This window comes from Rhopalosiphum padi, chromosome 3, assembly GCF_020882245.1.
Source record: "Rhopalosiphum padi isolate XX-2018 chromosome 3, ASM2088224v1, whole genome shotgun sequence".
Classification (NCBI taxonomy): Eukaryota; Metazoa; Arthropoda; class Insecta; order Hemiptera; family Aphididae; genus Rhopalosiphum; species Rhopalosiphum padi.
In genome coordinates, this window is record NC_083599.1 from 3,760,405 (window position 1) to 3,773,913 (window position 13,509).

The window sequence follows — 13,509 nt, forward strand, 5'->3', positions numbered from 1 at the left end:
TAATATTATAATACCGGTGTACAATAACGCGCTGTTCGCAATCGCGCGTTTTGTATAATATAATAATACAATCATAAACGACATAATGAACCATATAAGTCAAATGACGATGTAAATTAACATCATAAATTTATAAATAATTCGTCTACGAAACACCGTTTAGTTCTAATAAGCCAACGTTTTCAGTGATTATTTCAATGTAAAATAATATTATTGTTTTGTATTTTATATTTTTATGTTATATTATTTATTTTTTCATTAATTCTTTACTTAATGTGTTCCATTCGGCGGGAACACAATACTTTTGGGGATATATTATTTTCTACAAAAATAATTTATTATTACGTTGTACATACCTAATTAATAGTACCCATGTTGCTCTAAACTAAATAAATAATACCTACATCTTGTGATTTATAATTCCGCTTGGAATATCTAAGAAAGTCATATAAATGAGTTATACCATTGATTATAAATTTATAATCAATGGTTATACCTATATTTTAAAGAGCTTATTATTATTGTGATAAATAATGATAAATGTGTAGCTAAGTTTCATTTTAAAATGCTAAAATCTGTTTATATTCTTTGAATCTTTGTACATATACCTATGTACCTCACCTTTAATAATATTGTCTACCTGAATGTTTGCAGTTGTAGCGGCTCGTGAGTAAATATTCTGTGGAGACTCTATTTATTTATAGCTTTTATAACATTAACACCATATAACAGCGAACAAAAAAAAAACCATATTATTGTAAAATTAAGTATACCTAATACTTAAATAGTTGAATAATAACTACATACATATTTATACCGTTTAATGATATTATAATGGTTTACATTTTGATTTAAGCTAATTCAATTCTGTGATCTATTTTATCTGGAAACTGGTCAATAACACTAAAGTCATATTAAACAGTATAAACGTATAATAATAATTTAAAAAAAAAATGTTAAATGTTATAATTATTATGACGGCTTAGATGCCTAAATGCGGTGCATAATAATATATTGACAATATAATATTGTGGTGAACTCAATGTTAAAAGTGTCTATATAATACGCGGCTTATTCTCCCCAGCTACCTACGCACAACCAGCGATAACATTACAATAATATATGTTAATAATTAATATGTTACGATCTGTAACATTGCATGAACTGTCGAGCGGTGGTTTCATTGAATCGGCGACCGTCGTGTCGTCCAAATGACTAAAATAATTTTCATCGAAATAACAACTATTTATAGGTTTCAGATTTTGTGGTTTTCAAATTTTAATAATTATAAATTAATAAGCAAAGCAACGATGTTTTGTTCAATTCAGATTAAAATATGTCTATAAAACAATAAACAATATATACCTTTTTATTTTTAATTAATTATTGCTGCTTCATGTGTTGTTTTATAATATTATTATGTATAATATGTTTATGTCAATCATCTTTTTAACTTATTCTGTAAACAAAATATACGGATTGTAAATTGTCCGAATAAAAAAATAAATTATTATTTACAAGTAGCTGGGTTTTTCTTAAGGGTAGACGCCGTTTTAAAGTCTTCCCTGACCGGCCCGGTCCTGCAAAACACCTAAATACAAAGTAGGTAATACGAATGTTTTTATTTTACACAATATATTTACAAACAAATTATTACATGTATATTATAAACATTAAATGCTAAACAACTGAATGATTCCGGTTAAATTTGACAAGTACCGCGGCCGAATAGAAACTTATTCTGTTATTGGATAGTGCATATGTTACATATGTTAAAGATTCATTGACTATTTGAGAATATTAATTGATATTCATCAATAATAAATATTTCTTTACCTCTTTGGTATTTTTCCGCTTGGAAAACGAATATCCGTCAGTATACTCACTACTCGTAATAATATGTATAATATTGAATACATATCATCTATTATCACACATCACGTATTCCATTATCGAGGTTTAAACGTGCAGTGCAAATACTATTGTTATATTATATCTACTACGCAACGATGACGCGTATTTTTTACTATAAAATAAAATGTTACCGTGAAGATGGGTACATCAAACATACTTATAAAAGTTAAAACTTGCAGTCATGATATATGATGTATATACGAATATACGTGTTTATACTGCCGGTGACTGTATAACGATAATAATTATTGTGATATTGCAACGTCCGAATAGTGTTTCCCACGTTTCTTATCGGCCAATTGCGAGTGCATCGAATTCGTATATTATTTATGTTTCGTGTACACACACAGAGGGAGTCGGATCGGATCAAATTGAAAAATAATAGCGTTGTTGTATACGTTTGGTATATACATATAATACGTATAATATAATATTATAACGACGTAATAACAATAATATAACAAACCATGATAAACGTATAATAAATAAACCACTCGAAACACATAGCCCACGGCGACGGAACACACAGAATTTTCGACACTCCAGAGGACAAAATAAAAATATGATCGTGTACATGGCGCCCCCCGCTGACGTACACTACTATAATACAAGCTCTGCGAATATAATATATTGTGTGCTCGCGCGCGGTGCGCGTGTAATGTGTATATGTAATACTGTGCACATATTATTATTATATTGTCGAGGACGCTTTATAGACGATCGCGTTTTCTCGCGAGATTGGAACGCGGCGGCGTTCGGTTCGCACACGAAACAGCGAGCGTGTAAATATGAAATGGGCCTGCCTGCAGGAGGGTCGGCATGATTTGAACGTACTAAATTGTTTCAGACCGATTTGTCGTGCGCGACATAACTAATCGTCATTGCGCGGGAGGCTGTGTTCAATTTATCGTTCACGATTTGTACTGCGGCACTGCATGCGTAACGTTAAGAAATTAAATTAGTAAAAAGTCAAAATGGTAGTTCAAAGATTCGTCATTCCAGTCACACGGCTTGATGCGTTTTGTGGTTAACAATAATATATAGGCCTAATTTTTTTTTTAATTACAATTTTTTTTCTTCTAGGTAATATATTTCTACTTTGACAACGCGAGGCGTTAAAACATTAAAATGCACTTTACCGGCCCTCTCACGATTTCCATATTTTTTTTTTAACGACTTATTTTCAGGTTCAGAGCTGAGCAATGTGATTATTTCAAACATTTATTCTAGTAGAAATAATCCTTTGATGTTCAATTGCATTCTATTTTCTGATAGGAAAGTGAATCTATTTGGTATTTTTTTAAGAGGTCAACATTTACAATTCATAGTAGTTTTCAAATACGCCGGAAAAAAACAAAAAAAAAATTAAGGAAGACAGCCGAGATTATCTGGGGATAATCTGCAAGGCAAGTAAAACCTATTTTTGACAAAATGTATTTGGTTTATTTGATATTTCTAAAAAAATATGAAACGGTTTATAGAAACTGTTGATACTTTAAATTTTCGGTGTTACAACTGATATGTTTGTAAAATATTCTAAAGATTACATTATTTATAAGACCTTCCAGTTGCGAGAAATCTGACATATTATTAATATATATATTATGTATTTAAAAATACATATACAAGGGGGGGGGGGGGTTAAACAGTAGCCGGCGGAGTCAATAGCCCATAAGGTCAAGTAAAAACTGAATATCTGGTACGAAAATGATACGCCGTTTTAATCACGCGAGAACAGCGATTATTTAAAGCGGTCTATAAGTCCATCGACGTCTCGACGTTCCTGTCTACAAGCTTATTTCCGTCCGACGACTACGACACTCCATCGGTGCAACGTTGTTCATAGCATGTGAATATCTGATATATTCGTATAATATACATGTCTTAAGTTATTCTATTTATTTTAATGTTCATTAAATTTAGTCAATTCATTAAAAAAAAAAGGTAAGCAAGTGGTTATCGCTCTGCTGTATATAGTAGATATGGAAAATAGGTCATTATGATGGATGTGTTAAATTTGAATGCAATGACAGGTATCATTGTATACGAAAAACGATTCTGAACGGAGTTGATTTGTCAGTTTAGGATAATTAGTAGTAATATAATGATATTATTTTACCTATGTTTAAATTGTAATATATCGTTATTTTACATGATTTCGTAAAAAATTAAATTTCATACGCTCATAAATTTTTTCTATATTGACGGTAGAATTTTTTTTAAAGTAACTTGAAGGACCTCGTATTGGGTTTTTTAACCTTAGGTATAAATCACAAAAATGTTACGAATTTTCAACTAAAAAATTCCTTGCAAATTTTCACGATTTTGATATATTTCGTAAACATTTGAACTTTAAATGCTTATAATCAAAATTTGTGACTAACGATTTTTTTTTTTTTTTGTACTACAATAAATACAACTTATAATAAATCTTGTATTAAATTTTAAAGATTTTTTGGATTGCCAAATTTTTTTTATAGGCATTTCAAAAAAAAAATTTAGAAAAATCGAAAATTTCAATTGTCTATAAATAGCTTAAAAAAGCCAAAATATTTTGAAAATTTAATCGTGAATATATAGCGCTAATATAAATAATTGGTGAAAATTTTAAGTATTTACAACGATTTGTTTTTGAGTTACAGCAAAATAAAAAAATCGATTTTATATTATGCAAAAAAATTCCCGTTTTTTCGTTACTCTTTTAGGGGTTTTCCTGGCGCTTTTGAAAACTACTATGAATTTTTTACTTTTGTCTCACCAAAGTACCAACTAGATAAATTTTTCTTTTCAAAGAGGGGCTGAAGTCAAAAATTAAAGGATTATTTCTACTCCAGAACGTGATGACAGACACAAAAATAATAATAAAAAAAACATACATCATTGTAAATTTGTAAAATCAATACATTCCTTACTTCCTTCAGAATCTAAAAAAAACTATTTTTTTTTTTAATGAACAAGAATTATTGTTTTTTACTAATACTATGTGTTAAATCAAATATTTTTAGTACTTTACAAAAATGTATTGTGATTAAAAGAAATGCCATACCTTATAAGTTATATATGCATAAGTACTATCTATTTATGTTGCACATTAAAGACGACTAAATAGTATTTGCTTTATCAATATACGGTTTAATGTAATAATGCAAATATTAATTAAGATTAACACAAATCAAATGATTTAAACAGCTGTATTTATATTTGTGTACGGAATAATTTTGTATTATATTATTTTTTTTTTATTGTTACTTACGAGTGCAGTATCTAACGTTGAAGGTATAGTGTGTACACGATACTGGAGAACTGCTCGTGGTAGATGAGTATCTAGAAAAGGGCGATGAAAAAAAAAAACCATAACAATAATAACGAGATCAACTTACGTCATGAAAGCAATCGTAATATTACATTCACACAAGCTTGAATCACTGACATTGAAATAATTTTCTATGCTTGCACAATTATTTTATTGTAAGTAGGTACTTGGTACCTATATATATATACTTATTAGCAGTTTGTAATATAATCGACATAACTGTTTGTACATGTCTGAATTTTTAAAATTGATGACATTTTAAACGCATACATCTAATAGGTGAACATACATTAGACATTGGCAAAAATGTATAGACGTGAAGCTCTCCCTTATATTGTGTGTATCCATGGATTATGTAAATAGTAATTGGGTTAATCCTTGAATCGGGCACTCGGGCTACTCATTTATACATATTGGATAATGCTATATTGTTAGAGTACCCCTGTGCAAAGTTTGTTACTATTTATCGCCGCTATATAAAAATTCGGTCGCAAATGAAATATTGCAAGACAATGTACCTAAATAAAACATCAATGTATCATTACATCGAAAAGAATAAATTAGTTAACGAAGAATTTTATATAAATATTGAAGATTCACAATTGATACAACATTTAATATTAATACCAATGCGATATTATATGGTTGTTGCTTACAAAAAGTTTTCTACATATTACCGAATAATATTAATTAAATGTTAAGATTATTTATTGATGTAATATAACAAATTAATACGAATACGATGTTATCTTATGACATTTTTTGATAAAATATATATGTATTATATTGTATATATTAATGCAATATCTATGCAATATTTGTGATACTATAAATAGAAAATTATTACTTGCTAATTGTCTAATGGTTTATTGGTGAATCACTATTTATTGCGAACTATAGATCAGTCAGCAATCTGCATGCAAGCAGGTATTACATAATAATATTATATAATTGATTCTTATTATACGTAATTTAAATTTAAATTTTGTATATCACGATCACAACTATTCCTATAGTCTTGTTTAGGTACTCATCTCCGACAGTCCGACACTACGTAGCTTTATTGAGGTTTATATTTCATTTATGATTATATTCCTAATACCTATTTTTATTTTATATTGTGAAGTTAATTGTTATTTGTGATTCTGTTAAAAAATCTCAGTATGGCGGCTTCTTTTTTCATACAAGAAGTAAGTACTTACTAACTAATAGTACTTTAACTAATTTAGTTAAATTCGTCTATAATGACTTGATAAATAAAAATATGTAGATACCTATGTACCGATTTATTTTTCAATAAGAGTTGTATCTCTTAATACTTAGGTATATGTACCTACATATATTTATGAGTTCAAGACTATTATAATACATTAATTATGGGTTAATTTATTGTATTTTACTATTTACTATAAACTATATATACATAAATTATTTTAATTTTTAATTTTTGTGTTTTTGTGAATACCTATTTTTTCAATAATTCTCTACAATTTTCATATAAACTATTACAATAAATTAATATTAAAAATAAGATATGATAGGTATGTCACATAATCCCCATATTATTGAAATTTGAAGTATTATTTTTAAGTGTGGCAAAATTAGTTCGCAATCGTGTCGCTTTTGGTGGTCTGTTGTTATCCTGTAACCGTCCTCAAACATGTAAAATGTATCACCAAGCCCAGGTCGGCCAAAGGTGTTTGCCATGGTATGTATAATTAAGAGTTAAGAAATTCAAAATATTTTTTTGAAAAACAATCAAATCGTATTTAATTATCTAATTAAATGATTAACATTTTTATTGCAAATTGCAATTGCACCATAATATTATAAGAACAATAACATTCTAAAAAGGTGTACCTGCGATAGTTATAAACAGTAATAATTAATAAATTTAAAAATGGTTGTTTTATTTTACTTACTATCTATCTAATAATAATGTAGTTTATTTTGTAACAAGTTATATCACATATATTATATTCTTTTAATTTCACCATGGCGATTCATAAATATGGTAACTACTTGCCACATTAGATAATATGCTAGAGCAACACTTTGACAGGAATTTAATTACGGTCTGGATGTCGTATTGTCATTTATATGATGGTGGGGCACTGGGGCATAGGCAGAGATTGTAAGGGGTTTTGGGGATAAATATATGATTTACCAATAATATCAGTTCGTTATTATTTATTTGTGGAACGCCTTGTGTAATAATACAGATATAGTAGTCACGGCGATGTGAATATTGATTACTCGGTCCCCGTCGTTTGGTTGTTGGACAAGCAGAAAATAATAAATAAATCGGATTTTTGTTAACATTAACACTGTGCAACTTACGCTGTTTTAATATAATTGTTGAGCATAAATTCTACCTAAATTTAGTACCTAACAAGAACACGACCCGAAAGAAAACATATCTATTCTATAGACTATAATAACCACACAAAAACGACATTATCGACGGCGGCACCGTCGATTGCGACAGCGACACCGACAAGATTACGCTTTAATCCGTAGATCGAGACCCGCCATTACTACCATCATCATTGTCCGCATCAACTTCATAATCGTCGTCATATAAAGTAATCGTCAACGAACGCCATGACCTGCTGCGCTCCAGATGGCGACGATACGTTTCTGATGCCGCTGAAGAAGAGAAAACATCTACGCTGTCCGGGCGACGGTCAGTCGCCGCGCGAGAGGCGATGCGGCAACGTGGGCCCAGACAAGTACGGCGCGCTCAGGCCCCGCGCGCGTAGCGCATGCGCTGCAGACGACTGCGACCCGGCACCGAAGCAGGTGACATTCCCCGGACCATGTTTCGAGGACTCCGCCGAGTGGCAGTCTACCAAGTCGACGGCGGCGGGCCTGTTCCAGGCCCTGGGCCAGTATTACGACGAACCGTGGTTCCCGACCGTGATCAACGAATGGTCCACACTTTATTACCAATGCAGCCACGCGTGCGATTACTGGGAGTATCGGGAAGAGTGGCTGGCCGGCGACGAGGAGGTTCGGTTGACCATATGGTCCGAGGTGCTCGAGTACAGAGAACAACACGAGAGGCAGCTAGACGGATGCACCACTGAGGTTCGTACGTCAGTTCGGTATCAGTGTTGGAACTATAGCGGGGGGCGTGTGTGAAGGGGCGGGCGTGCATGTGTGCAATGCACTGGGACCTTAAAGCTGAGATTGTCTTAAGAACCTTAGGTTGATGTCGTGATCAACTTTGAAAAGTATTAAATTATTTAAAAAATCGAATAATATTCGAGGAAATATTATTTAAAAAAATTACCCATACCCTTTTATTCAAGGCTGTTAAGTTTTCAGTTTTATCTCTATTCGTAAATCGATCTAAAGGAACACACGAGCGAAGAGTATAATTGAACCAAGTATCTAGTTGAAAATAAATGTTTTATTTTTAAATCTAGTTATTTTAGTTTTATCAAACACCGAAATATTTATAATTATAATTATAATATTTACTATATTTATTATATTTTAATATTTTATATAATTTATGTATCATATTACAAAATTATAAATGGCATTTTTTTTTATTGGTTATCCATTATAAGTAATTATACTATGACCACTTGACCCTACCACGAGTCATTGATCTGACACTGTTCAGTATCACCATAATCGCTATTATTAATGGCTATTTTATTGTTTGATTATTATTATTATTATTATTATAATGGATTACTATGGAGATTGTCTGTTGGGTTTTCTCTTTATCTATATTTTTGTGGTATGGACCGAGGGGTAAATATTTTTAAAAACTTCAAACATTTGACTGATAACCCGTACTAAACGTTTAAATAAAAAAATAATGTTTAAGTTGTCAATCAATAATTTTTTTTTATATGACATTTTTTCATGTTTTTGTTATCAAAAATACATCACAATTGAATGAGATACTAATTTAAATATTTAAAAATCGTTATTGAACAGACGGTCAAATTCTACCAAGTTCTATATTATCCTAGTGTCATCATCATCGTCATATTATGACAAACATTAACCGCTATTTAATATAATGTATACTAACAGGTAACGAAAACCCATGGATGCCCAAACAAGGCCAACGATCGATTCGACCTACATCACAAGAATGTAGAACCCTTATGTGAGGAGGATCTACCATCCACAGATGAGAGGGCACGAGACGAAGCCGAGGCAACTGAAATAGCTCTCGCGGATCCGGATGACAACCCTGACTGGGTGGAAATGCGGCGCAAGATGCGTGGCTCGTTCGCGGCGCTGAACGTAGCCCGATGCGAAGTCAGTGCTGAGCTACTAGACCACATCATGATCGAACTGTGCAAGTACTGGGCTAATGCACCTGAAACTGAGAACTCCTGTCTAATCGATCAGCAACTGGAGCGGAACATCATTCGAGAGATTCAAAACTTTCGATTTAAATTATTTGACGTGGCCGTTATAATTGAACCGGAAATACAGCAGCGCGGTCCGGATGCGTGTCAAGAGCCGGAACCTTACAGGAAGCAGGAAACTTGTCAGAAATCAGAACCATGTCGGAAGCCTGAATCTTGTGGAAATTCGGAACCATGCACTCCACCAGAGCCGGAACCGTGTTCCCCACCAGAGCCGGAACCGTGTTCCCCACCAGAGCCGGAACCGTGTTCCCCACCAGAGCCGGAACCATATGCTCGATCAGAGCCAAAACCATGCTGCCCAAAAAAGCCAGAATCTTGTCGTCTGCAGAAACCGGAACAGTGTTGCCCTCAGAAACAGGAATCGTCTCAAATGCTGGAACCTTTGCAGAAGCTGGAACCAAGTTGTCCGCGGAAGCCAGATTCTTGTCTGAAAGAATCGGAACAGCGTCGCCCAAAGAAACCGGAATCGTGTAAAATGCCGGAACCTTTGCAGAAGCTGGAATCATGCTGCCCACGGAAGCCAGATTCTTGTCGTCTGAAAGAACCGGAACAGTGTTGCCCTCAGAAACCGGAATCGTGTAAAATGCTGGAACCTTTGCAGAAGCCGGAACCGTGCTGCCCAACGAAGCCGGAACCGTGCTGTCCAAAGAAGCCGGAAACATGCTGCCCAAAGAACCCGGAATTATGTTGCTCACAGGGGCCAGAATCGTATTGTTCACAAAATCCTGTACCGTGCTGTCCAATGTCCCCACCTAAACCTAAGTGCTGCGCCCGCAGACGATCTACGAAAACAAAGTTGGCTGAAGCCCGAGCTCGGCATAACGCTACACAAGTTCGGGATCGTGACGTTACAACTGGATGGTTAGGTGGGAACCCCCACCAATAATTCGAAACGTATGTTTTATTTAAGCCTGTATGCATACTAAATATACAATATTATATATTTAATTCGATAATTAGTTTATTTTAAGCGCCAAATCAAGGTGCTCCCAAAATGCACACTCATTATTCACCCTCCCCCTTCACGAAGAATTATCTTCCAATGCCCTTTCAATTCTTACCATAAGTTTAGGTTATGGTACAATAATGTAAAACAAGACTTTGGCCATATTATTAAGTTGGTACATACTTTCAATAAAAAGAACATTTTTGCACCAAAGACAGTTCAACAACTCAGTATAGCATTGACGTATATAATCTTATATAAGTGGGAGGATCGTCAGTGTTTTTCATTAGTGATAAATTGTAAACTGTGTACAATAAATAGACTTTAGAATGTACTATTTTATAACGTTCTAAAACAAATTGTTAAGGTGAGTATAGGACATTTTGGGTGAGAATAAAATCACCTCCTAAATTCAAAGATCTAGTTACGTATAAATATGTACAATAATAATAATTTAAAATAAATGTGTACATAGGAAAATATTTATAAATTATAATAAAGATATTATATAACTGAGGTGATAGTTAGCTACACGAGTCACGAGTCACAGAATACAATGAAAAATATATAATAGTCAAGAGCAGAACAAAAGGAATATAACAATAATATAAAAAAAACAACGAACACGAAATGAAGGTTATTAATATTAATAATAATATTTTAATAATTAAAATATAATCTTAATATTAATTAAGAATTAAAAATCATATTAAAATAAAAAATGTATTTGTAAAAATGTTTTGATAAGATAACAGCTCTCGTCACAATAATTTGACCATATATTTTGTAGGCTTTAGCTACATATATGGTGTCCTCTATGTATTGTAGAAAGGGGCATAATATTATATAAATTGTGCCGAAAATCACAGGCAAAGAAACAAAAAATATGGAATAGTAAAAAGGTATACATAAATTTCGATGGTCAATATTCGGATGAAATACATTGTTATACGTCAATGTCGCCGATCGATTCCTAAAAATATAAATTTTGTGCATAATATTATATAGTCTATTACAATTGATTTTAGAACTTACAAATAAGCCGTGTTGATTATTTAGTGAATTGGTAATTTACAAATATGTTGGCTTTAGATTTTGATAACCACGAGTCTGTTTTTACGTGTTGGATTCTCTAGTGTTATCATAAGTTTTTAATAATCAAAAAGGTACGTTTATTATCGCCTCGCCATAAAGTTGTATTAATGTGTACTGTGTCGTTATTGTCTTATAACAATTTTTGTGCTTGACACGTATTTTAGGAAATGAGAAAACTGCATTTCATATCAAATGATGGTACCGACGTTACTGGCTTTCGTTGTTTTATTACCTACTTCGTTCAAACCAATACGAAAAATTAAATTTAATACGATAAATGGCAAAAACGTCAAGAGGTTGTGGTGTTCTGTAAAGGGGAAATGAAAAGCTTCGTGGAACTATGTACAACTTACAAGACATTCTCTGTTATCGTGTTTAGCAGAATTTTAGTGGCGAACAAGATGCATTTGAAACTATCCATATTTAGATATTACATATTATAAAAAAAATATCCGTTTTTGTTTTATGTTTTAAAGCACTAACGTGTGAATCGGTGTCATCGTGTTGCGTTTGAAATCTACAAAACATAAATTAACAATATGTAATGTTGTATAATGTAATAAATTGACAATACATTAACAAATAACAGCAGTGGCGTGCGGCCAGGGCAAGCTGGGTAAGCGGCGCATGCCTGGCCAAAAAAAGAAGAAATAAAAAAGTTAAACATTTATTACGTTAAATTAAAACGCAACGCGCATAGTGCATACATTAAAATTACAATTATTTATATTAATACTCATTTGAGCATTCAATGTAATACATTTATCAAGTTTCTTCGAAAAAATTAAACGCATTTTTTTGTAAAGACAATATTTCTATTTTCTTTACAGAAGCGTTCGTATTTTGGATTATCCGGCCCGTATCGTTATTATGGGAATGGCCGGTTGCGGTTGAAGGGGATATCCAAGATTTTTTATGGCGGTTAAAAGCGCTGTGCCGAACTGCCGAACGCTTATTGAATTTTTTAATAACGTAATGCCAATATTTTTCCGTTGCATATATTTATAATTATTTTTATTATATCACACAGGTGCATTGACAAATTACGATATTATTTTTAGAAAAATTGAAAAAACTGAATGTCAATTGCAAAATAATAGGATAAATCTATTTAAAGCATTATATGGGAAACAGTTTAATTAAATAAAAGCAATTTTGAGCAACAACGTAAAAAACCTGAAAAAATTTTACAAAATACTTTTTAATGAAATATTGGATAACAAATTAACAAATTAACAAATTTGCAAGCACGATTTGATTCTTTAAATAAGTTCAAATTTTTATCATTAATTGACATTTGACTCAAATAATAAATGTTCAAATTACATGATAGAATTTCCAAATTCTGCTCTAGAAAACTTTTAAAAGTCAAATTTCGAAAAAATATTTGATTATATTAGGTAAGTACATTAAAAACGAATGATTGTACTATATATATCTGAAGTATTTAAAATGCTAATCCTTATGATTTAGTCAACAAAATTAAGGTGAAAAAATGTTTCTAACTAATAGAACTAAGAAGTATTAACTCGGTCAACTAATTTTAACTATTCCTAGCACAACGACTTCAGTTGAACGATCTTATTCGGTGTTAAAACGAATAAAATTGTATCAAAGAACACGAGGACAAGAAAGACTTAACTAAGTCATCAATAAATAGTTATCATTAAATTCAATCGAAAATGAACTGCACAAAGAAAAAAATATTCCAAAATTGTATTATTAATTAATTAAGAACGAATTTTTGAAACAAGAAAGATTAATGAATTTTATCTAAAAATAAATCTTATTAATAAAATACCTTTTTTAAATTTTAACTTGAAATTTTATTTTAGCGT

The 13,509-nt window shown here is 31.8% G+C and overlaps 1 protein-coding gene across 1 annotated transcript; it reads left to right on the forward strand.

Moving 5' to 3' along the window:
• The first annotated feature begins 7,831 nt into the window (after window positions 1–7,831).
• LOC132924715 (uncharacterized) lies at window positions 7,832–10,516 on the forward strand. The gene is made up of 3 exons (XM_060989159.1): window positions 7,832–8,365; window positions 9,284–9,968; window positions 10,134–10,516. Exons 1-3 carry the CDS (start codon window positions 7,832–7,834, stop codon window positions 10,514–10,516), a joined length of 1,602 nt encoding a protein of 533 aa, XP_060845142.1.
• Window positions 10,517–13,509: the final 2,993 nt, after the last annotated feature.

Coding starts and splice junctions, on each gene's coding strand:
- LOC132924715 (XM_060989159.1), top strand. CDS start 7,832: ATGACCTGCTGCGCTCCAGATGGCGACGATACGTTTCTGATGCCGCTG. Junction 8,366..9,283: donor GGAACTATAGCGGGGGGCGT/GTGTGAAGGGGC, acceptor GTATACTAACAG/GTAACGAAAACCCATGGATG. Junction 9,969..10,133: donor TCGTCTGCAGAAACCGGAAC/AGTGTTGCCCTC, acceptor AGAAGCTGGAAT/CATGCTGCCCACGGAAGCCA.